Raw genomic sequence first — 27,754 nt, 5'->3', positions numbered from 1 at the left:
GCTATCCCATTGCAGGTTCAGTCGGCTATGTTCCATTGCATTGACCCGGCGCATTACACTGCATTCTGTTGCGTCACTGTCGTTCGAGTTGTTGCCATTAACGCGTTGAAGCGAGATATTGTGGCGGTTTACCGGCGGTTATCGTTCCGATTATAAGAGGAAATTATTCACGATCATGAAAAGTGCTGTGTACTTTCACGCATGTGTCGTTTTGCATTCAGAATTCTTTTGTAGAAAAATATTCGAGCATTCATTCTGTCTGATTTCAGTTTCTACATAGCATAGGTATCCTAAAGGCATACTAAAAATTAACATTTCTCAAATAAATACAATATTTGTATTTAAATAAAATTTGACTGTTCTTAGGAGAATTCTGGCAAAAATCTGTGTATATTTAATTTTACTAGAATTCCTTTAATAATAGCTTGTGCTCCCTGGTATATTACAAATGTGGTCATTCATAGAGACCTAAAAATACCGAAGGTTATGGAGGGAATCCAGCGATACAGCACTAATTATGAAAAAAGAATCAGGACTCACGCTAACGAGTTAGCGTTGAACTTATTAGACAAGAATTACATGACTAGAAGACTCAAAAGATCTGAGCCTCCTGACATACAAAAACGGTTTGATTAAATTACAAGAATAACAAATACAGAGAACGAGCATCAATGGACGTTTACTTTGAATATGTGTTCTTTTCTGTTAACATACAAATTATTTATTATTATTTAACATGTTGAACGTCACAGTTTTTACTCTTGGAACAGTATCATGATAAGACACATTTGTTTAGGTCTTTGTCATTAGTAATGTATTTATGCATTGTCTTGAACACACTTTACTTTCATTAATACTCTACTACCAATCATATTTATAAAATGTTATATGTTCATGTTGAGAAATTCAATGTTTCTTCGTGTAATCTAATAGCGCCAGCCATCGGTGATCACCGTGACAGTCAACATGTTAATAACAGATTATAAATTGACGGTATAGAAGAGAGAAAAAAATAATAGGTCGTCTTTTTCTTTAATTGACGAGAAATCTCGTTATCATAGAAAATGCGTTGACGAGCGGAAACCAGAAATTTCACTTTCAGACGTGTGAGGTATTTATTTCTTATTTCCTAAGTCACAGTATTTTTCTTCTATTCGAATATTGTAGGTACAATTACCACGTTCAGCTTGGTGTCTCAGTTTGATGGAGAAATAAGTATTATTTATTACGAGGTTTATTATTATTACGAGCATTGTATGACTATGAAGTACAAGATCAAGGTCTACTCGCGTCACATCAGAATCGAGAAGAGAGTCGATCTCTACCAACATTATGAATCTGTAACTGAGACTGAAAACAAAATAGTTTTTTTTAACTAAATTATCGCACGGAAGTGAGCGCCGACTTGTAATGCTGGTGTAGGTGATTGCAAAAAAATGATTAAAGTCTCAAACCAAATTTTTGAATACTCTCAATAAGTGTATTAATAAATAAACAACACTTTATTTATGTTGAACATTTCGTTAACTGAAAAAAATTCCCAAAAAACGACAATTTTTCTGGGCTAGGTGACAAGACCCTTAAATCCTTTCCGATCTGTTCAGCCGTTTGTCAGTATCAAATAGTTTTCTGTTACACTAATATTATATAGGTTAATTATGAGCAAGGAAAAGTCGCGGAGTCGCAACACTTTTTTTCACTTTGTGACAGGAATGTAAAGAAAACAGAAAAAAAAGAATTTTATGCTACGTTTGTTCCGAAGCGTTTACTGCTCGACAATTTTCCCATAAAACACACAGGGCTCGTGGCTCTGTCGGATGCACACAGCTCGTAACCGTTTCGCAGCTATCAATGCAGTCGATCGTAAATCACGATGATTTGTCCGGAGTGGCAGCGGCGATGCGTTCGCCGGATCTCTCTAGGTCCGTGGGTACCACTGCATTTCATATGCACTGGCTCGCGCGGGCACGGTTATTGGCCGCGTGCACGTGTGTGTGTGCACGCAGCCCAGATGGATGGAGCACCTTGCACAAGCATGTGCATAAGCGTAATCTAAATCAGGTTTCCCATCGGAGAAAGCGCGCCTCTTCTGCATCGTTTACCCTGGCTAACTTCCTGAATTCACGTTTTTCTCGGTTTTTTCCCTTTATTAAGGGGGAATCTAGTGTAAACGACCGTTTGCAATGTGACATTTAGGGATTTTTTTTGCAAAGAAACTAACACTTTGCGCAGGGAATATTTATACATAAGGTCAATGTCCCTATTTCTAATCACGTCCTGATTTCTGCTCAGTACGCATATTTTTTATTTAATGTAAAAAGTTAAATAATAAACTAGTTATACAAAAAATTATTTAAATTCGTTCAGTATTTCTGTACACAAGGCTACAGCCCGCTGTTCAATAGATGGCAGCATTTTAATAGAAATAAATTTAATAAGCGTGTCCGTTGTAAAGAAACGTGATTTGAACGGTTCTGTTGCGATCGTGAGTTCCAGGTGGACGCTGCGTTGTTACTAAAAAAAACTTACGGAATCTTTAATATTAAAGAAATGGGGATACGCTCGTGAGCAGAAATGCGAGCATTTTCATTTTCGCTGAGCAGAAATAGGGACATCTTATACTTCATATTAAATGAACTATTATTAAGTTGAGATGTTTTTAAAAACACTTTTATTTAAATTACCTTATAAAGGGAGGTATAAATTTTATATCTAATAAGTTTTTTTCAAATAACAGTACATATTATACAGGTGGTACAATATTAATATATTCTATATACAGGGTGGAGCACGTAACTGGAACAACCGCGATACTACGTAATAATGATTTTAGTGAAAAATGTTTCAGATAAAAGTTATATGGCTTTCAGAGGGGCATAATTTGACTTGATTAGTTTTTTGTAAGAATCATATATTTTTTATTACGTTAATCGATTCAACATGTAATGCTGTACAAAAAAGTGTTAATGTTAAGAAACCATTAGTTTAGGAGATATTTTAACTTTAATTATTCGAAGTGGCATACGTGGAACCAGTGCGACAAATTCCGATACCAGTGGTTTGCGTTACGTGCTTCGCCTCTGTTAGGACTTGACGTAACAATATCTATACATATTCTATATACTAAATGTTGCGAATAATGCGTGGCTACGTTCCATTAGCTCATAATTTATTCATAACAGAGATCATCTAAGTGGTCCCATTACAAAATATTATGCAATAAACGTATACTTTTCGGCTTTGTTGTTCTAATAGGCTATTACGTATATCCTGTAAAGTAAACCGTAACCACTACTATCTCGGTTCATCTTGTCCTATATTAATTCATTACAGCATAAGTGGAAAAAGTATTTTCATTGTAACAGAAATTCATGTCGGTTTCCGCATTCCTCCTGTACTTCGCATGAATCACGCAATAAAATATCCCGCGCAAAGCAGACATAAAGCTTAAGCAAAGAAACAACTGCGTCAAATAATTCGAATTCCGTGCAGATATTATAGTTAGACGTCATTCTGATTTTCTAACGAGTGCCAGACGTGATTCTTATCAATTGTTTGGAACTGCTTTCAATCTTCTGTAGTTTTCTTCTTCCGTTGCGCACACTTTCCTTTATTGCATTGTGTGTATTCCGGATAATATTATTATTTGGAGCTATAACATTAATAATAATCAATGAAAATAGTGATTAAAGTTTACCTACAACAGAAATTACTGTTTTCTTTTAACATAAGAAAGTAATATTTCACATGTTATATAACATATCATATTTTGATCCAGATGTAACACATTGTTCTTTTTTTTTAAGCTGAAACCATACATGACAAATGACTTTTCGACCTGATTACAATCATTACAGTGTCAATCTGTGCTCGGATAGTTCACATGATTTCTTGTTTCCATCAAAGGTGACATACATTCTTGCATACGTAATCAGGTTAATTGCCGATTTCAACATCGATCGGTCAAAGATGTAACATAGAGTAGCAGAGCAACTACTCGACGATTGCAATATTGGCATCGTGCGGTTTCATAATTCATAGTTTCGCGATAATCTTCAACCTAATTTCAGGTAACACTTCTTACCAAGCTCTGCAACACATGAGTCGCAAACTTTGCATAATTCCTACTAACATTATAATTTGCATAACTCTCGCAGTGAAGAGCCTCTATTTAAAAGTGCAGTTTGCCATGCCCTTTGCAAGAATTTCCAAACCGTACCGATGAAGTGAAAACTTCTTACACGGAAGAATAATGATCCATGAACAGTTTTCGTACACCAAATAGAAGTTTGTCCTGCAATACTTGCATAATTTTATCCTTACATGATGTTGTTAAATTTATTTATGAAAACAAATCGTTAATTCACAGACATATTACCATTTCTATAATACACAGGCAAGGTGTTAATGATGTAACCAGTAAGAGTAGATTTTGAAAACATTAAAGTTCACGTGAAATGATAAAAAAAAGAAATGGTAAGAATTTCTAAAGAAAGTCGGAATTCATCTATCCGAGGTGACAATTAAATCGAAAGTAGTCGTGTAGCAGGCACGATACGCGTTCGTTTCCATTTCCGATTTCGAATAATTCTTCCGCAGTGACGATTCTTGTGCGTGCCGCCGTTCCAGATGACTCCGAAACGCAAAAGTAGTTTGATCGAATGCAAATCTGGCTTTCTCTCATGATTTCTACGGATGCTGATTCGCACAGTTCGTGAAATTCAGCGAGCATGCGTGACCGATGGAAACCGTTCGACGACAGAATATGGATAAATGTCAACAGGAAGTTGACAGGAAGTCTTCCTCTTGATATCTAGGAAATAGCTTTGAATGAATGAAGCGATGTCCGATAGTTCATTTTATTGAACTTCCTTACGCATTTTTATAATTCCACTGCTGATATTATAATAAGTACACTGCTCAAAACAAATAGAGGATCGTACATTACAACTACTGGGTTTGTCAATATGACGTGCAGTAATCCTTGGAAAGTTTTTTTACGATGGTAGGTGTTAGTATTGCATGAAAAAGATGTCAATTTATCAAACTTATAGCCATTTCTTCGGCTAGTTTTGTGCAATAGGGTTGTCCGTAATACCTACCAATTTTCTAATTGTTTTGAATTGTGTAGTTGATGGGAGATGTGGTGAATCATAAGCAAGTTTAAAACAACATTTATTGATAGATTCTGGATTTTATGCAGTTATAGCAAATTTTCATCATTTTATGTTGTTAATACAATTAAAAATGATAATAAACTGCTATAGATGTATAGCAGTTTATTATCACCATTTAATTGAAGAAATTAACTTTTCCTTGATTTTGGTTTTTGTAAAGAGAACTCTATTGTATAGAAGGTTGCTTTGAGCAATCGATTCGTTTCCGTGGATTTTCGACTTTCAAGTAATCTTCATACTGGTGTAAAAAATACCTGATAGAAATCTCAATTGCGCTTTGTTCAATCACGCCAATTAGCGTATTGCTCACGCCTCGTTAAATTTTTTACGCTGGGAACGCTCGTCCTTCGGACCCCGTTCCCTGTTACTTATTTTCGCGATTCAGTGTGAATTTTGAATTCTCAGGTCTCGATAGCGTTATTAGTAAACTTAATCATTTCATCACAACAAAGTGATTTTCATGGTTTTACTGTTTCTATTTCTAGAACACCTTCTAGAGTATAAACCAGGGGTGGGCAAGTTCTTCGATAATAAGAGCTACATAATACAATACTTTTCATACATTTCTGAATGTTCAGGAGCCACAGAAATAAATATTTTAATATTGGTACTCATTGGCATAACTAGGATCTTTGTCTGGGGGCTGCCAGGTCCATTGACTATCGCCCATAACAGTCCCCATTGGGCCATCAGGCACCTGTATGTATTTTATACCATGTATTACGTGGATTACACAAAATAAAATTACACATTTAACAATAATTATTTATATATTTAGCACTAAAACTAAAAATAGGAAGATATAAATATAATTCTTAAAAATAAAAGAAAAATACAGAAAGAAGAAAAAATTGGAGATTGATTAAAAGCAAGAGTCTATTATGTACAGATACGTATAGTTAAAATTTATATAAGTTTTAATTTGCTGTTTTTTTTAGTAAAAATTATTTTCGCATTCTCTAGCGCTAGTCTATTAGTTACAGTAGCATGTTAAAATTAAGCAGCTTAATTCTAATACAATTTTATTTAATACTTTAACGTAATGAGGATGGTATTGTATTTTTTGTATTTAGTTGCGTTGCGTATTGCATTTCGGCACAAGTACTTATTTCTTATAATAGAAGATTTTACTGACAAATATTTCTGTACATATTTTAATAATTTTTGGACCTACATACGCCAATTTTGGTACTACGAAAGATTATTAATATAAAAAGTTTAACCCAATATCGTCTGGGGAGTTGGACAGACTAGCTTTGGGAGCTGCAGTTCGGCACGGTTGGCATAAACGATTAAAATTCGACTCAAGGAACCCGATATTCATAACTACATCGAAAAAAACAAAGAATTAATTAGCTGTAGGTTTGTAATATGACTTTCTTTTTTTATCAATGTAATACTTCTACAATTTCGTACAATGGAAGGAGCATAATGGGAGCGATTTTGCGGTTATGCATATCGTCCGTGAAGGCAAATAATGAAGGGCCTCTCTCCTGCCCGGGGCGTAGAAAGCTGACGCGTTCGGTTTTGCGGTTCGAGATAGTTTCAAAGGTCGCCACCGTTTTGAATGAAAGTCATCACCTGTAAAGCTGTCCGATCAACTCTGTGTCCTCCCTCAACTTTTACAATCGATCCGATCTTTCCTTATTCGTCGATCTTCGGTGAAGAAATTTTAGGATCACAAATATGGAGTACACTATCGCTAGAAAGTTATAGAAAACGTTTACAAATCACCACATTCGTTTCTATTATGGGGTACAAGGAATACAATACGTTGTAATAATGGGGTCACTCTGTGTACCGCAGAGAAATTATTCGCTTTGGAAAAGTAGATAGTTCAGGAAAGTGGAGCAAGTGTAAGTATACTTAGGGACTTTAGCTTGGTCTACATTTATTATGCGTATCATCGTAACAGTCAATTGCACATTGCGTGCACGGCGTTGTCAGTAGGACGACTGTCTAGAACACGTTCAGTAAGCCCATAGATCGTGACCCTAGGATCCGCATTGTACATGTAAAAATCGGGACGTCCCGAGTTCAAGGACCTCGATATTTAAATATCGAGTGACGATTCGAGTGACTCCGTTTCCGGCAATTTCTCTTTCGTTCTTACATAAGGATTTTAATTCACTTGTGCGCGGTGAAACTGACACTCGACGGGTTCCTTTCGAATTTCTTTGCATTCTTAACCGCAATCCTGACTTTTTAACGGATCTTATTATGAAGTAAAGAGATTAATTTGAAAAAGCTTTACTCTGGCTTTATTTTACATATCATTCATAGTTTGTAGAATTATCTACATTTTTGGATTCATTTTATTACAGTCAGCTTGTGGAATTTTGGGTACCTATAATTAAACCTTGTTCTTTCTTACCAGTTAATATTTAACTTTCTCCGTTTAGAGTGTAGAATTTGCCTGATCATTTAATGTAACTTTAATATTCCGAGTATCGCTTTCTTTTCTTGTTTTCGATTTGATTCTGTATCTGAATTCAGGACAAAAATATGCATACATGGTTTGTCCCAGAAGTTTCGCAAAGTGAAGTTAAAATAGAATTTCTCATATGAAATTTATTTTTGTGATCAGCCATTATTGAAAGTAGTTTCCTTCTGAAGTGATATATTGTTCATGATAATTATACAACATTGAAAGTAGGTCCGGTAATTCTTCTTCAAGATGGCGAAGAAAGTAGTTGTCGAAGACCTAAGTAGGAATGTCAAAATGATATTAGATTGTCGTTTCTTTGTTCTTGTTTCTAATTTGGGTAGCAGGAATTAGTTTGATGTAGCTGAATTAGGCGAATACAGTGGGCGATCATACGTTTTGAGACCAAAATGTTGTGCAAACTCATGACTCGTAAAGCCAAAAGTTTAGATCGACACCCTTCCCGCTATCATGAAGAAGTATTAGAGCAGTTTTTAAAATTTCTATAATTATTGTGAACAGTATATTTCTTCAAAAGAAAACTATATTTAAGTAATGATTTTACGGATAACAGATGTTTTAATTTCAATTTAGAAACTTGGCATAAACCGTGTACAACCATAAAATAATTATTGTCGTTTTGTAACTAATATCACATTCTTCAAAATAACTTCTCTCATTCGTAGTATTAAATCTGCCTGACCATATAATGTAACTTTAACTTTATTAACTATCATATTTTTTACTTAATTTTGGACTTCATTTTGTAACTGTACTGAGGCGCCAAAAGTGTGCAACGGTAAAACACTTAGCGTTATTTCATAATAAATAGAAATCTCACTAGTTTCGTTCGATCTCGAAATTTTAACAGTAAGAGGGGAAGAAATCCACAGAGATGTCATCGATGTATATTGTATGTGTACATATTCATGAAATACGTGGCAGAAATTGTCGAAAACTTTCTTACGAAATCGAAACGCGAACGAACCGGTGTGAAACGATCTCGTGGATCATCTTACGGGGCCATCGAGGACCACACCCTGGGCTTTGCGAACCAGTTTTTTTTAGGTCGCTTCTACATTCTACAACCGTTGTCACCGGTTGAAGTTATCTCGACAAAAAAAGTCTAGAATTCGACACAAACCCTTACGTAAACCGCTTACCGTTTAACAAATTTATTACTGGGCCAGTGCGTTTTATGATTCGCCGATTAATTCGTTGCGACATCCCGTTTTCGATTGTGCCGTTTTTTTCAGCCGTCATTAATTTGTTGACCCATATACACCAATTTGATTTTGAAAGAGCCACGAAATTGATTGGTTGATTCTTTTCTGTTTGACCTACTGTTGTTTCTTTTCTCTCCAAGTGAACATTAAAAATCTGTGATAAAAGTAGAGTGAATGGTTAAATGTGGGATTTGTTTCTACGACACAATATTTGAGACACTATCGTATCAATATTTTTCTTGGTTTAGTAATTTTAAATTAGAGACTAAACCTCTATTAGAGAGAATACCAAATGTTTAAGTAGGTATCTGCTTAGGTTTGATTATAATTATATACTGCTAGTTTTATTATAATTAAACTTGAAATTGAACCTTTTATTAAATAAATTTAAATAAATATCTTGCATTAGTGATGTGTGCATAATCGAACGTTGGATTAAACGGTGTTCGGATAATGAAAAATCTACTCTACTTTGTTATTATGTTTTCATAGATTCTTATTGAAATACAATTAATAGCGTATTCCTATCACAAAATACTGTTCTTTCAAATAATTTTCTGCACATGGTGGCTCATAAATGCCTGAAAAATATGGTAGAAAAGTTTGTCGGTTTTATCACGGACCACCCTGTACATTCTTATGTGTATTGCATACTAGCTTAATGGATATCCATTACGTAAGTGCTGCCTTATGTACCGTGTATTAGAGCTTTTCACGCAACATGCTCCCTACCGTTTCCGTATCACACTGAAGTGACAAGGGCAGCGACCACGTTACGTTTTCTTGAAGAAGTTGAGCCTTTCTGCAACCTATTAATGGGTAACAATAGGAGTTAGTTATCTAGAACACCGCGTCACGAACAACTCGTGTCTTTCCATGATAAATTACAGTGGGTGATTTTGCGATTTTAACTATTCATATTTTTTAAAAACTACGTAAACATTGGTAGTTTATGATGAATCTGTTTAATTTACTACAAACATCCCTTTTTCTATTCATAATTTCTTGGCACAGTTCGTATAGTTATTTATACAGAAGAGACGGACGTAGAGTGAGTAATCGGGTACACTGATTCTGTGGGTGTGATTGACCACTTTCCCTTCCCAGTGTTGTCATGAAATTCTCACAAATCAGTCTTCGATGAGTAATGGGTGAATGACTCCCGATTAAGCCTCAGAGCAATTCCAAACATACCTGTAGAAAGTGTTATCGACACAAAATTAACTTATTTACCGAGCAACAGTAATTTCGTCAAGTTTTATACAACAGAAAATTGGTCATCATAGAAATTGTTCGACTGTTGCAAAAAAATATGTTTACTCTTACAGCCTTTCCACTTCAACCGTACAACACTCGTTTCGATTTATTGAACATACACCGAGCGTCGAAAGTAGTTATTACATGGCACGTAGAAACCAGAAACTTTAGAGATCAGAGAAATAAAAAAATTAGACATTAAGACATATCAGAGATTTTAGCGATTTTAGGAGTCACAGAAATCAGAGATTTCAAAGATTTCAAAGATTTCAAAGATTTCAAAGATTTCAAAGATTTCAACGATTTCAGAGATTGCAGAGATTTTAGAGATTCAGAGATTTCAGAGGTTTTAGAGATTTTAGAGGTTCCAGAGATTTCAGAGATTTCAAAGCTTGAAGGATTTAAAAGGTTTCGGAGATTTCAGAGCTTGAAGGATTTCTAAGATCAGAGAAGTCAGAGACTTTAGAGATTCATAAGATCAGAGAAGCGAGACATTTTAGAGATTTCTAAGATAAGAGAATTCAGCGATTTTAAGGATCAGGAAAGTCAGAAATTGAGAGCAGTGCTTTCAACGAACAGAAATTGGACGGTACGGATGGAGACATGATCATTCTAGTCCCTAGGATTCATCCATAAGTTCATTTATCCGTTACGATCGAGGATTCGCAATTCTCTCGCCATCTTCCGAGTTGCGTCAATGAAGCCCTCTTAAGCGGAATCGCGATGCCACGGTTAGGATCACGGAGTCAAGCGACTTGGAATATCACTAATAACCCCGCATGAATTATTCACAGTCCTTAATCTGTCGGCCGCTTGCCAACAAGATCGAGTTAGCGGGGTACGGTGATAATCGTTTCCCTCCAGTTGGCTGTTTCGCAGTCGTGGTCGGGACTGAGGCTAATAACTAGCGGTCCAGAAGGCGGATTCACCGATGTCGGAAGTCGAACGGCGAAAGTAGAATAGCGTATCGATATTCAAATGCAAACAGAAATAGGAAACCTGTCGAAATCCAAGGACAAAGGCTTGCTGGGTACCGAACTAGGCTGGGCATCACCGAAGCGGTCCACCTTCGGCGAACACGAAAATGGCCTCTCACCGGTGGCCCGTAACATGGTTTTTTAATAATTTGCAGCGGGCCTTACGCACGACTGCCCCGCCATATTGACGATACGTAACGATATCGGTCTCGAAGAGTGTCCTTTAATCCACAAGAAACCAAAACTGATGAAAGTTTCATTGGATATGGTTGTGCAGTTTGGATGGAATTCGGTTTTTCATTGTGAATTGGAATAAGTACAATTGGATTACAGATGAGTTTTGTAAGACTCGTATGATACGGTACTTTGAGATCACGGTATGAAATTTGCTGCAACCCTCGGATAACATGGTACTTTGAGAATACGGTTCTGGCACAGCATGGTGTGTGAATTGTGGGAATCCTTATATGTATATATACTAAATATTAGAAGGCATTTCGAAATTGGTAAAAGTCTAAAATAAATATTGTTTAGAGGATATTGAAGTTCCATGGAAAACGCCTATGCTACTTTAAATTAATAAAAGTGGTTTAAAATATGTAATTTTTTACGAAACATCATAATTTCTTCATAGAGCTCAAGTGTCTTCATACAAGCAAAGACAGATAAATGTAGTGGCAGTAATAGTAATCATGACAAGGTAATCTATCTAACAGGATCTAGTCATCTATAAAATTATTTTTAAGAACATTCGTGTGCAGATACTATTTTTTTTACCCGATGTATTTCACAAACACCAGCATTCGCGAACACCATTAGCCAACGTTTTTCGGGTGGCGTAAACAGATCGAGCAATTTTCTCATTCATCCGCGAAAACTCGAGATTTCCACTTTTCGACGAATGTCGAAACACCGTGTCAGGCCAATTACAATTGCCATTTCGTGTTGCGGAACACTGTTACACATTGTGTTGCATGTTCGTAATCATAGGAGATGTGCTTGAAATTAGCAACCGATCGAAGATTCCATCAACCGGCAACAATTCCGGTTCGTGTCCCCCAATTAAGCAAACAAACAGCCGATTTGTAATTACGCAAAAGAGGTAACAGTGTTGCAAGGATCATCATTGTTGCGTACATCCATTTCAGTCGATGAAAAAACTACGAGATTGTCGAACCCAATTGAACTTTTCCCCTTATCGATTTAAAAGAATAATTGAGTAACGCCGAGTCCTGTTAGAAGTGTAATACACGACGATGATAATGTCAACGAGGCTGTAGTTTCCCAAAACGGTACATAATTGGCTTTTCATTAGGAAATCTTTGCACGATTTGATGATACCCGTCGAGGAACTGGGAATAAATAATGACGGAACATTATCCAATTTTATGCCAGGTGCATTCGGTGCTGGGACATGAATACGGGCAATTTGTCTTGATAGTGTTTCACATTCATTCGCATACACATGTTCGTAAGTGACACTTCAACGTAATAATTAGAGAAATTATAATTTTTAGCAGTAATTAAATGAATCGTCTGTATTTTTAGGTGCATAATACCTAGACGCGGAAAATATGAATGATTCGATATATTTTGTGAAAGAAAGACCGTTGGGATTATAATTTTTAGCGAGAATTCATTGAGTATTTAATTAGTATCCAGTTAATTCTTACCTTTTAGTTAAACATAACTAATGTAAATTTTTCATTTGAAAATTACACAAGAAAAAAATTGTAGGTCACATTTTTTGTTTTTTACAGGAAAGTAATAGGAAAGTTCAAAACACTCACGTTATTTCCCTGTACATCTGTTATTCAAAGGCTTATATTTGATAGGACCTGACAGGTTATTCCCCTTTTCGACTACAGTAAATCATCGATGAGTGTTCGAAGGCTCCTCGGCACTGACAAGGGAAGAATCCAGATTGTCCGATTTCGATTTTAACGGGGTTTTGTAAGATGATAGTACATGTAAAATATTAGGTATAGACCCCCAATAATTTTAGATATAAACAATTCAAATTACGAACCTTACAAATATACTATAAATATAAGTCACAGTTATCGAAGTTGCGTTAGCAAAATAAAACAAAAATATTTCGGTGAATAGGAATTGATCTCAGCACCTCCGATTTACCAGCCAAACAACCTTATACTTCGATGAGTTCGACTTACATTCATAGTATATCTTGAAGGTTCTTTAATTAAATCGTTTATGTCTTTAAAATTATCGAGTATCTACACCTAATATTTCACATATATCATTAGGAGTCTGTATACTACCATCATACAAAACCCTGTTAAAATCAAAGTTGTAAGTAATTAGACAACATCCTCACCACTAGGCGCTTGACTGGTTCCACGGGGGACCTCCCCAGTGGTGGGGCTTGAACACTCAGTGCCGAGGAGCCTTCGAACACTCACCAATGATTTCCTGCCTCTTCTATTAAAGTTTTAACCCTTTAGCTACCAGATGATATAAAAATCAGAAAATCCCATGTCTATTTCTGTTGATTTTCTAATCCGTTCCCCAAGGTCGAGATTCAAAAATCTTGTAAATCGTTACACATTTCTTCGACTTCGCCTTCGTAAGAAATAAAGACTACAGGGGAATATACATGATAAATTAATTTTTATTATCGTATTTTTCCCCTGTGGTCCTTATTCGTTACGAGGGCGAAGGAATGTATAATATGTCTTACAGAATTTCTGCATCTCGACCTTGGGGTATCGAATGAAAAGCTCTCTCTGTTTCGGGATCGAGGTGAACGTAACTGCGACTGCGCACCTTCGCGGCCAAGTACTTGATAACATTTCAACGAACAGATGGTTTTGATAACGATCCCAGCGGAGGGTATTGGGTTTAACCTCTCACCGGCGGCTGTCAGCCAGATGCACGATTTTTTTTTTCACGATCCGCCAAGAGATCAGTATGCAGATCCGATCCGCTCCGTTCCGACCAAGTTGTGCCAAATAGAGAAAAGTGTTGTCCAACGTTACGAAACTACGAGGCTCGAGACCGTAATTGCCAGCGTAGGAGGCCGATGCTAATGTCCCGGTATTATTCAGAACGATAATTGTCCTACGCGCTTCGTGATTTTTCAGCAGAAACTCCCCGACTACGTTGGAATTGCGCAAACGTTTGTTGAGTCGACGGTTTCGGAGAACGATTCTTGATTTCATTTGGGAATACTAGGGGAGAACGGGGGCTTGCTATTACAATGCAATTTAAAATTTCGCGGGTTGTAGCGGAGCACTTTGAAAATTAGGTGGCTGATGTGTTTCAACCGTACGCAAAAGTGCATGGTATTACTTTGTAATTGGTTCACGCGTTGCAACGTTATTACTGTTTCTATGATTTCGGGTACAGATAGTAATTTTTCCGTTCTATTGCAATCTTTTGCATCGAAGAATCAGATAAAGGTATGTAAGTTAATATTACCATGTTCGAATTAATGTTCCGTTCATGAGATTTAGATAGGAATATGCCAAGCTCGTGGCATTTTATACAAAATGATATTAACCGAAGATAGTTGTTACACAAGAAAAGGGGCATGATGTTATACTGTGCTTACTAATTACTTGAAATAATTATTAATTGATGTATCGTAAGTTGGGCTAATTTTGACTCATTGTCAGTCAGGGGTAACTTTGTTCCAAAGTCAGAAAATTATAATTTTTGATTTTGCAGCTCCTCTTTTTCAGGTATTGTTTGGTGTAGACATTCTTTTAATAAACAACTATTTCAGTTTCTTTCTTAACTTATTATTGCTAGACTTATGAAATTTTATTCTTAGGGTCTAGTTTGACCCTAGTTTTTTCTAATTGAGGCAGCAGTTAAAGACGTTATTCATAATAAATTCTCGATAAAACAGATATCTCAAAATCATCGCGTAAGTTTCGGTATAAATAAGAAACGGTTCCCAATTAACTAATGGCTGTTTGAAAGTATCGCAAGTCTTTACAGACGATTTATTTAGCATAATTGATTTTTACAGTGATTAAATTAATTTTTTTCCAAAATGACGTAAATATACTATTCATAATTACCCTCTCGTCTAAAATTCAACATTGTACCAATTTGCCCTTTGATGTCTCGACGTTCAGAATGACTTTTCTCAAAGTCGCGGTTTTGGTTTAATAATGCGAAGTAACGATCATTGGTAGAGAAAAATATGTACCTTAATGGTGTTGAATATATGGAATACAATAAAATGAAATATAAAACACAGAAAAATTAACAACTTGCCCTGATTTCCCTTACTTTGTTAGTTGTAAATTGTTCATTCGTTGAAAGTTTGTGCGGGTAAGGATATTGCTGTCGAACGAAATGTTCTTCTGTAATTGCAGTGACTCACTGCTTGGTCACGCAAGACTATTTATTTAAATGATCTGTGTAGTAGTTGCAGCAAGTAAGTATGTTTACGAAAAGGGAAGTGATATTACTAATGTTGGACATTGCATAGTATACTTCACAGTTGGACACATTGACGTCAATTAACGAGGTCAACTTGTGCCAGTACGCAATAGGAGGGATAACTCAATAATCAAAAAGACAGTATAGGTTTCAAAATTTTATAGGAACTTTACAATATTGAGGCGTTCCGAACTTTAAAAATTCCACTCAAAACAAAGCTTTGAATTATTATATTACATCATCTCGTATCATATGCGGATTTTCTTTGACTTGAATTTGAAAGAATATAATTCAACGTGATTGTAATTTATCTGCGCGGTGTAAGTAGTGTTCTTGAGTTCAAGAAATTTCGTGTAGATTTGAACGAAGACTTTTTTGTCAAATGGTCCTGAAGAACTACACGAAGATATTTTCCGGGTTACCATTGCCTACAAATTAATTCGTACAATTTTACAATTATTACAATTATACATTACAATTGTACCTGCCTACAAATTAATTCGTAACCTTCTATTTATAGATATGTTCTTCATTTACAAAAAGCAAAATGCAGTCTTGAAAATATTTCCCATTAATTTTTACATATTTACGCCATTTATTGGTCAGTTGGCGAATCCACTCTCGAAAAAATTATGGCGGTTTCGTGTTAACAATTAATTGTAGGGGTCACGAATGAATTTGCACATAATATTCACGAATTAGCGTCAAAGTTGAAAATATGTAAATCACCAGTTACTGTCCAAAACTAGTTTATTCTAATTTACATACATAAGTACCGAAAGAACCGAATTCCTTATAAGATGACCTAATATTACTGAAATGTCATCGTTTGTCATGCGTACATCTTCAACATACAGTTTATGGTCGAAATAAATGATATACCCTGTATAACGATATTTCCAACCACTAATACGAACATAAATCATTTCTCCAGTGATCACGTTTACCCATTTAACATCACTTTCTGCCCCAGGTACTCCAGTCTCTCATCTCGTAATCATTTCAACCATAATGGCACCTGTTCACGGTGAATCGCTCGGTACAGATTACAAGGTGTACCACGAGAAAGTATGATCTTCGTTATCGGGATTCGTCTTCTTTTTACTATCAATATACTCTCGATTAGAAAATCGTGTTTTCACGGTCGAGCAGAATCGTCGACGAGTATCTTCTCGAGTGCTTTTGTCGCCGATTCTTCCTTGTTAGCCTTCTCTAATGACGAAAAAAGGCACCAGGTGGCTTTCGATCGGTTCCACTCGATATCGAGACGCTTGGACAAAAGTTCCCGGCAAAAACGGTCCCGCCCCGTTTCTTGAGAAACGTCCGCGGGGACGTTATTTTGCAGTTCCCGTTCGCAGCGGTCCGCTCGGCTCAGCGGGGCCACGATGAACGGCTGCGCTCGACTTCGGCCTGCATGCTTGACTGGGTAACGTGACGTGAAACACCGACTTTTACTTTCAGCGTCGATTCTGTACGTGTGTCCTTTAGGCAGATAAGGATAAACGTAACTAGAACGCGCGGAGGCATACCGGGGGAGAGACCTGCCTTTCGGCTAATTTGTACAATTCCACGGTAAATATGGCCCCTTTTGACTCCCACCCTACCCACCCTCACCTCGACTTTCAGCGCTGTCGCGTTTGAACAGAAATAGTTTTGTTGTTCATTAGTACTGTTAACTAGTTCTGTGTCTGTACAGCGATTTAAAAAAGCATCTAAACTCCATATGCAAGAAGCAGACTAGACAAGCACTATTAGATGTGTACACCTCAAAATATCAAGCACATTGATGAATCACTGTAATAAGTTTATACATATTATTAATAATTTTATGCAGGTTATAAATTATGATTTCCTTGCTGAAGAGTGAGATTCTCGATCTTCAAATTGGTTTTGTGACAATAAAAGTAACTGAGCCTGATACGCGGAAATTAAGTCATAATTGTATAAGTGGTTACCTGACAGGTATACGATGTGTCACAATGTTTTGCTTCGAGTGGTGTTGGTATTATCACTTTGTTACACAACTGCTCTTTGATAATGATACCGTAATTTTACTTTTGAATATAGCAAGTTATGCTACTCGGTTTCTAGGTTCAAAGGAACAAAAGATATGAATTTACCAAAATGGCGACATTATAAAATCACTTACGATGGAAATAAGAAACTATTCAAATCAAAATTAAATAAATAATTGCATTGACTTTTTAAAGTTATTGTTATATGTCTATTATCTCAATTGTCTTCTGAAAAATGAAATGCATATAATGGGAACCAATTTTGATGTTAAGGTAAATATAATAATTTTGAAATACCGTCTCGCTTTGTTATAGTAATTGAAAGAGTGCAGGTAATAGAAGTTCCTGGTAACACTGACAATATGGTGGAAAATTATAGTGACCGTTACTGTCTGGAAAATTATGTTCAACTACTCGTAAAGGAAATAATCGACAGAGACGCTACTCTGGTCCTTATACCGTGAAAGTTTCCTTCTTCTTCTGAAACAATTGCATCTTTGGTAAGCCCAAATGACTTACCATTTGTGAACCTTAATGTAATTATTTAATCAGGACCCCCTTGTAAAAATTACAATCTTACATTGTACAATCTTACTTTAGTCTTTATTCTTTATAAATTCTATGTTATTTTAGATAATCGAATAAATTTTTCTTTCACATAACTGACATTATGACAACGTCCTAAGTGTGTATACAATATTTAATTAAGGGAGAACTAGAATGTAACTGAATTGAAAAGTATCAAGAGCACACAAAATAATTACATACTGATTGGTTCAGGACAGATGTAAGCAAGATCTTTTCGTTATATACTCTAGATTGTTGCAATATGTGAGAAATTAGAGAAATTTCGCTTCAGGCTATCTAGAAGGTAACGCATAGAAATATCGGATACGATCGAGAAATTTGCTGTATGCAGATGAAAGTTTATCTTATTCTTCCAACAAATCTTTCCACTGTGCACACTGATCGGTTAACAATAACGGTTTATCGTGAAATGATTCCTCCGATAGCCTTTCTTTCTTCAACGAATCAATTAACAAGCCCGTTTCGTGATCCAATGTAGTTATTGAACATCGACCGACGAAATCATGAATCTATTTAAACGTGGTCGATCGTCGATGGACACAGAAGAAAAGCCATAATTTAGGATGAGTATCGGTTACCTGCTTTAACGATGGAATATTGCTTAGTTTGGTTCATTAACTACCGTCTGCCATAACTGATCGGTGGATGTATTCATTTGCTTTCATCTATTCGTGCTGAATCGCAGACCCTGTGAACCATCGTCTAGTTAGAATTCTTTTGCAACTTTGTCAGGTACGATAAATACATAGTTTAACTGACTTTGTGAAAGTCTTGTTAGAATATTTGTTGAAACGTAATTGACTATAATCACTAGACTGTGGATTTGATGTATTTACCGTGTACAGAATTCTTTAAACTTCAGTAGAGTTAACACTAGAATGATTGACGACGTGTTTCTATTTCTATCACATTGGTAAATGGGATAGCTTGTTGAAAATATGCAGATCAATAAATTAACGAACTTATTCGCTTAAATATTGTAATAAATATTTCAAAGAATCTCGGAGAACACACTGCTCTTATATTTTAATAATTTTGGTTAGAGTTTATGAACAAGTATTTGGCTATTTTAGTGTTAACTTTTGGATAAAATTCACAGAGGTTTCCGTTTCTGTCGACCCTATCAGAAGTCTTAATAAGTTAAACAAATGTATATTTGACTCCAATCTTAACAAATTAGACCACAAAATTCTATTTGTATAAATAACCGCAATATAATAATCACAATGGACTGACTCCTCTCTTGCTTTCATTCTGAAGAAACTGCAATTTCTTTGTAGCTTGACAAAATTAAGGAAATGAATAAAAAAGACTTTAATGTTTATCATAGATCAACATAGGAGAAAATCAGATCACAAATAGACAACGATTTTATTTTTCCCCAATATCGAATTTATTTTTCCGATATTATGTTTCCGAATTCGATTTAAGTGCAGACCTGCTGCAGTACACTATGAAAATAATTACGGACCGCAAACGGTTAATAATTACCTATATAAGTACCGAAGTTAAAAAAATCTGTGAACCTCTCTTCATACATATCGATCATGATGTTTTCACTGGATGTTCTGTTCACGAATCTATTCCTCCAATCTCTTCCTGACTTGGTAATCAGTACTCACCCCACAATAATAGCTCATCTCTTTATTTCTGTTATCAATACTTACCAAAGGAAAGTCGATCATCCTTTACTCGTTATACGCAGACCATATACTTCCTGTACAAGATCTGAGAAATACAAATCACGCTTAGTTTCTCGTTCTCCATGATCGACGTTATAATCACCTGCTAGACCATTAGAAATCTTCATCTCCTTCCTGCAGGGTCGTTCTTGGTACTCAATTTCAGACAAGAATCACGCAACTCTAATTTACTCGGTCCTCAAATCACACTGTTCAACAGGTCCCAAAGTGATAAAACTAAACCGGGTTTTTTTTTGTGTTAATTAAAGGTTGTTGGGCACGAAGTTGGTTCTAGTTTTTTCCTTACGTGACACAAATTATTCTTGCTTCTTAGATATAAAGTTAGTGCTCTTCGGTTTGATTTATTTGTTTAATTATTCACCTAGTACAACATTTCTGACTTCATTTTTATCGTATTTAACAAATAATAATGAATTTAAATGAAATACAAATGTAGGATGAAAATAATTTCAAAAGTAGAAACTACATGTTTTTTACAGCTCCATATTTACAATTAAGGTAAAAACAATTCTTATGTATAGAGTCAAAAGTGAAATTATCATTGTATTCAGCAATTCAATGTCAAGTAAGTGAAACCAGTTTCATTCAATCATTTTTGAATTTTCAAAATTTTGTTGAACAGACAACAGGTAGTTGTGTACTCGTGCCATTAGGCGTTACATGGTATAGAGCTTTCTATGCAAGGCACAAAGTTTTTGCTCTAATTACATTCAATTAATCGTTCGGGGTACATCTGTAATATCGCAGGTGTTTCTCGAAGGATGATGTTGGATGACTTCATAGCGCTGGTTGCGAAACGCATATTGATTGCAATCACGCAATAGAGGACGCCGATGCAGGTCCCTTTATCCGAGTAATCGTCGTGTTACCGTCGGCATTATGGAAGTAGGTAACGAGAATTGTTGCGTTCGAATGCATCTTAAGTTGTGCCCCTTGCATTAATTTACCGGTTATGATGGGAGTCGGTGAAGTTTAATTTGAATGGGAATCGCAGTGGGATGGCTAACCTGGAAAATTCTGAAATAGATTAATAGGGAGGATTGTGAATGCAACATTGACCAGCAGTTTATTTTTTCTTTACTATCTTTGTGACGTTTCGTCGCTCTAGTTCTTATTTGTTCTATCTCCACTAGTTTCTAAACTGAGAAACCTGAGTTTAAAATTTACGAAGTTCAATATTGTAGAAGGAGGAAAGTAGTGAAATAATCAAACACACTATAATATCATCTAGTGAATAGTTATTTATTATAATATTTAACAAAATTTTATCTTAACAACATAAATTTTTAATTGTTGTTAGTATTTGGAGATACAACCATTAAGAAAGAAAAGCATTCAAAGTTTCGGAGTTAGGTTTTCTAGGTTGGATTTTCTTTATATTATGGTGAATTTGTATTCTTTGGACCAATGAGACGCACGTAGATTGATTAAGTAAATGTTTTTGAATGTTATTTATTGAAAACTTTCTTCACTACGAACATCCAGGATCAAGAACCTGAATCGGACATTAATCGACGATTCATACTTGTTTCTACAATGCTAGTTAAAAAACGTTTTAATAATGGAGGAAGTATGTAATTATATAACCTGTTCGGTCGAATAAATTTGAATGTATGAATGAAGTCGAAAGTGATCTGTTCTGATTAGACCTTTTCTTCTGGAGTAAATTTATTTAAACTAGTAGTATACACGTGTACAAATTTCACGTTGATTGCATACACAGCCATTGTTCAAACGTATAATCGATGCAATTAAATGACCGTAACGTACCGGTCCTGCTTCATTACACTGATGTTAATTATGCTGAACGGAACAAGAGTGAATTACTTTTGATAGATATTAGAAGGTAATTTAAGTTTTAGATTTTGCGTAATTTTAACGTTTTTAGCCACAAGTTTCTCAGGATATTCGTTTGAAATCTATACAATTCTAAGCTGAAGTGAAATATTTTTCCCGTGTCTTATTAAATTGTAATTACATATTACAGCGTGTCCTAATATTTTTTAATTGTTCGAAAAATGGTAACGTCGAGAGTTCGCGTGTGACCATTTACCGAACGAAGTGAATGCACTTAAACATCTCGATTGCCTTGAGTGGCGCACGAAATCCGTGGAAGTGATTGTATCGGAAAAAAAGGACACCAAGACCCGCGTGACATTCAAAATTTCGCAAGAATTTTTTTGCCAACTGATATTTTAACCGAGGACGAGATCTAATTTTTTGCATTCGAAAGCAAAAAGTGTGTAATGTATAACCTTAAAATATTATGCATTTTTTCAAGGTTAATTGAAATGTATAAAAGTTAAAAAATTGATAGTAGCAATAAATTATGTGACTATAAACAGATTATGTACCATTTCTGTGAACACTTCTAAAATTATTATAAATCATACAATACGTAAAATAATTCACAATTGTTAAGAGACTCGATTTGTTTTTCGAATAAGAAATAATTATTTTCTTATGTGATATGAGAAACAAACTTTCATGCATTTGTTCAAATTTTAGGTCGACGATCATAAAACGCACAGTGTTAGGGATCGTGGTACTCTGAGGTTCAACACTAAATCGCCCGAAGAAGCGACCAGCACCTCGCCATTCTCAAGATTGAAATCGTCACGGGACAAGACCACGCAACCAAACAGTGAAAAGCAGAATGAAGGAACGAATCCGTTAACAAGTCCCGAAACGAAATTCGAGTCTAGTAAACGTTCGAATTTCAGAACAACAAAGACAACCGAACGGAACGTTTCCGCAGCGACCGAAATCACAAACAACTCGAGAAGAAGTGCATCAGGGAGGAACATTGACGAAATCAAAAAGGGAGAGCCGACAATTAACAGACGGAACGGAAAAAGGTATTCGTCAGAAATTATCGAAGCATCGAAATCAAAAGAGGATCGAAATGTCTCATTGGGTCCTTCAACCGAAGCGTCCAGAAAAACGTTCGCCAGGAGACTCAGCGATTCGGATGTCACAGAAAGACTGGACAGCAATGGACCGTCTGTGTTCACTGTCACCACAGAATCTTCGAGATCACGAACTGGAAGGAAGATTCAAACGACATACGCACCGAGGGATTTCAAAGGGCAGGTACCTACTGCTAAAAGGTACAACAATAGAAGGCCCGAAGGAACTGAGACGACCACAGTTTCGTTGAAGAGGGCCGAAGGAAGACGATCAACGACAGAAAGGATCGAAAGACGTACCAGATCGGGTCGTTCGAATAGAGTCAAGATACTCTTCTGTCAGAATCTGAGAGCGTCAGAGTTGATGTTCCTTTAACTGTCGAGAGTACAGAAAGTCCAATTGAGAAAGATGTCACTACACCATTAAGTGCATCCACTCAGACCGATTCAGTGACAGAGGTCACCAAAAGATCAGATACAAAGGAATCATCCAGAACTAATTCAAGGGGAGGATCCGAGAGATCGAAGAATCGTGGACGTTCCAACGATCCTGACGCTGTTAATTCAGGTTCTAGAAGTTCGCGAAGAGGATCTTCCAAATTCAACGATCACGCGACCACTGACGGCAGCGAGCAGATTGTCAGCCCGAGGAGGAACACTGTACCTCCTAGGGAACGCTCGAGAGGTTCGGAGGGTAAAAAGAGCCCCGGGAATGAATCGAGATCTAGATCAAGGAGTAGAAGTTTCGAGAATGGTACAAAATTGACGACAACTTTGGAACGAGATGGAAAACGGAAATCGACTGGGGACAGAAGCCCTTCGGATAGGAGATATAGGGTGTCTGAGGGTACTGCTAGATCTGTTGAAAGTCGTGGACAGGATTTGGATGCGCGCAGAGCTAGAAGTAGATTGAGATTGGACACCACTACGCTGATTGCTATAGGTAAATATGTGTAAAGTCCACTTACGTTTTTATTCACATGCAGAATATTATTATATGTTGAACAGTTGAAAGATTGTTGGAATTTAGAATAGTCAGATGAAACACAATCGATTTTTCAGGGTCACTTCTCTGCTTGTTATACAAATTGGATACTCATAGTTCCTGTTTGAACAAGGACTTTTTTAGTACAGTATAATTTAGGAATGACATTGAACAGTCAATTCATGCTGATTAGATTATACAACTGATAAAACGTTTTAACACCTTTCGATTGGATAGAACGATTAGTAAACGGGTTCAGATACGTATAGTACAAATAAACATAAATAACGAAGTTTAGTTGATAAAAAGTAAGGTAATTTGTTTAATTTATTTAGCTACAAGAAGTAACTCGTTTGTGTCGGTAACAAGTGAGGTACGCCAGAATTTAGCAGACTACGAATATTTCTCTAAATTTCAGTTTTTGAAAACTATTAATTTTACAAGAGTGGGTATCAAGGAAGAATTCATTCAATTCGGGTGTTTAACCTTTAACTGGTTTCATGGAAATTTTACTACTTATTATACAAATCTTACTATACACAATTCTAATCACTCATACTTATTACATAACTAGTTGTTTTGCATTCTCATGTAAGAGAACATCGAAGTAAGCAAGCATCTACTTCAGTAACTACGAAATCCTAAATAAATCCTTAAATAAATACAAAATAAAAATAAAGTATTTTAAAAATATTCATGGAGTTCCTCAGACCATATCTCACCAGTTACTAAATATACATGTACATACATAAACAGAAGTAGTTCTGACTGACTGGCTCATCAACTCTTACCGTTTAATCTAGGAACATGCAATTTCAGGGATAGTTTTCCCTTAAGATTTAGGCACCCACTACGGAAGGATTTTTCGAAATTCAACCCCTAAAGGAGTGAAAAGTGGTAAAATGTATTTTCTGTAAATCTTTACTGCATCTTAGTCGTGATGAAGTATCCCACTGCTCTTTAATGTAAAATGCTACTTATTCAAATACTTGGGAAGTAATTATCAGGATTGTACTAATTTCTACTAAGTTCTACAAGTTTGCATCCGTCACAAATGCATAAAAATCACAATGTATATACAAAAGAATTTAAGTTTATCAACAATATCAATAAAAATTTTTAGTTGCCAAATTTATTAAAATTCCATATAACTTTGCCTTCTTCTTACAACAGACGTCACGACTACTGCTACACCAGATACGACAGCGTCCACCGAGGTCTTAACAACTTCCACTGAATCCGAAGTCACGAGTACCTTAAAACCTGCAACATTAACCACCGTGACTTCAAGAACGTTAACAACAACGACAAGGCCGTCATCGACTACGACTTCTGAAGGTGGTGGACGAAATAGGGGAAGGGGTAGAGGTGGTAATCAAGCACGAGTGCAGCCGAAAGAGGATTTCTTCAATCATGGTCTAGGATTTCGAGGTCGGAAGCCCTCAACCGAGGGACCATCGAGTTCCGGGGACACGGGGAAACCTGCCGTTGCCAAAAACGACACGCATTCACATGGAAATCCGGGCTGGACCCTTCGAAGGCGACCTGGTCATGCGAACCTATCCGAGATGCTTCCTAAAACGGTACTACCATCGCCGAGGGATCAAACGAACGAAGTGATACCGCCAAATGAACTGTCGACGAGCACTGAAATCATAACGACAGTGGAAAGTTCGACGAGAAGAGGCTTCAAGAAGCAACAGACAAGTACGGAGGAAAGTATTACAGTAGCCGATGCGACAACGAAGAGCTCCAGAAGGGGTAATAACAAGGGCTTTGGGCTTGGCAAGACGTCTTCTGACACCGAGGAGAGCGATAATTATCCGCCTGAGTTTAAAGCGAGATTGACTCAGTTGGTGAGTTCTTTTTAAGGCTTAAGTTTTTGTTAGTTGTAACAAGGAGTGATCCACTATTCTCTTAACTATCCTAGTATCAAGGGAGGGTACTTTATGCTCATTATATTACTATTTTGAGAATTATCGCTAAAATAATTACATAAGAATTCTGAAAAAATTAGATATTGTATAAACATATCTCTTTACACGAGAAATATTGTTTTATAGAAATTTGGAAGAAGTTTAAAAAATAATAAAAATATAATAGTTGCTGATGCGTAAAGAAATGCTACAGCAAACGTGAAAAATAGAATGAAGTAAAAAAGACAGCAATTGTATGTCGTTTATGTAACAGATATATTTTAGGATTGTCAAAGTGAAAGTGACTGATTTGCTTGATGTTCTATTTAGAAACAAGTTCTGTATTCTTAAAAAAATTACTGATAAAACTATTTATTTGCTGTAATTTTTTTTTATACAAACATAATATTTTTGTAAGATATTGTAGGTTTTTATTAGGTGGGCCTGAAGTACGTCACCCCTGAGGTAGTCGTCTAATGAAAATATATTGACGCCCTTCTGCTTTATCATATGGATGTTGGAAGTCCATGATAAATATCAGTATGATGTCATGATTATCATGGGTTTCTGATTTTCTCATTTCTGAATAGTCAATTTGAAATTTTTCTCTCATTTTCATTTTTAAATATTAGTATTTGAAATTGTGAATTTGCATAAACATCTACAATCTAATTACCTATTACTTATCGAAATCTTTAAGATTATTTTTTGTTTAATGTAAACACTTTATAATACTGCTGATCTATAGCCTGTCAACGAAAAGATTTCATAGACTAACCGAGAAGTGTGCTTTCAGAAGACTACGAACACCAAAACACCAGGCCCGAAAGCTACGTCTAAAACACCATTGGAGGTAAGAGTCCACAGCGATCTTCAAACACAACTAACAGCATCCGATAAAGTTTCTCTGTCTCTTGCTAATTGGTCGTAACACTTCTATGCTTCTATTCTAGTCGAACAATTTCCGGCTTTACATTTACAACAATACTTATTACGTAGACATATAACCACTGACACTGTCGTGAACGGTACATTAAAATGGTACATTCAAATGGCACATTGAAATGGCATACAGAACGTACATAACGCGACCAAGAAGAAACTTATACATGAATATTTAACACCAAACACAGTCTAATCAGCATGCCACGTAACAACACACGACTCGCGATTCCATATTTTGACGAAGTTTTTATATACCTTCAAAAACACCTGGAACCGTGTGTCTATCGTTCAGGAATTCGTGGTTCAGCGATTAATGTTTGAAGTCGTAACAATTCGTGTAGGATCAACAGACGAAAGTGTTCGGTCGCCGTACGAGGACCAACTCGAAGGCGTTTGAGCCTGACGACCTCGATACCTCGGCCTCAGGGAATCTCTTTCTCACGGATCATAGTTTGATCGTCAATCCCTTAACGTTGATAAGTACCACAGGATTGCGACGCGTAAGAGTCAAATGAAAATTATTCTTAACGCGTGTCCGCTTCTCTCTTTACCCATTCCCTCATCCGATGCGTTGCAGACCGAGCTTTTTTTTTCATTCAGCTTTCTTAGGAGGATCCGACTGTGTACGATGTTCGGTCCTTAGTGGCTTCATTCTCAAGCGAACCGCTTGGGCTTCTTGGATTCCCGAGTCCTTGCTTCGAGTCCAAGACCGAAATGAATTTTTCTTTGATCCATTGAAATGGATGTACTTAGTAAAATTGTTACTTCTTCGATCTCACAAAGAGAGAATATACAAGAATTCTCTGGTTTTCTGAAATATCGAAAAAGAAGGGAAGTTAGAATTTATGACAAATCCGGATTATTTGTTCTCTCAAAGCAAATACATACAAGAAGTCTCCAATTTCTTAAAAATATGAAAAGATGGGAAGTTAAAGTTACATCATTAATACGGATTCTTTGTTCTCTCAAAGCAAAAATATATAATAATTCTCTAATTTATTGACAGATATAGAAAGAAGGGAAGTTAGAATTTGTTATGAATTTGGATTCTTTGTATTCTGAAAGAAAAAATATTCTATAAGAAGTATCTAATGTTCTCAAAGATCTGAAAAGAAGGGAATGTACAATTTATCATGAATTGATATTTTGTACTCTCTAAGCAAAAATATACAAGAATTCTCTAGTTTTCTGAAAAATATAGAAAGAAGGGAAGTT

General features: G+C 36.0%; 1 protein-coding gene across 1 annotated transcript in view; it reads left to right on the top strand.

Annotated features, from left to right (window-relative positions):
- Window positions 1–27,754, top strand: part of LOC107188080 (mucin-17-like) — a 67,550-nt gene that overhangs the window by 15,541 nt on the left and 24,255 nt on the right. The window contains 5 exon segments of the mRNA XM_015576324.1: window positions 22,293–23,010; window positions 23,013–23,636; window positions 24,852–25,534; window positions 26,391–26,447; window positions 26,881–27,039. Of these exon segments, the coding sequence (XP_015431810.1) occupies window positions 22,293–23,010; window positions 23,013–23,636; window positions 24,852–25,534; window positions 26,391–26,447; window positions 26,881–27,039 (2,241 nt within the window).

This window comes from Dufourea novaeangliae, unplaced genomic scaffold (genome assembly GCF_001272555.1).
Source record: "Dufourea novaeangliae isolate 0120121106 unplaced genomic scaffold, ASM127255v1 scaffold115, whole genome shotgun sequence".
In the NCBI taxonomy this organism is placed as follows: Eukaryota; Metazoa; Arthropoda; class Insecta; order Hymenoptera; family Halictidae; genus Dufourea; species Dufourea novaeangliae.
This window is presented reverse-complemented; position numbering and strand designations above follow the sequence as displayed.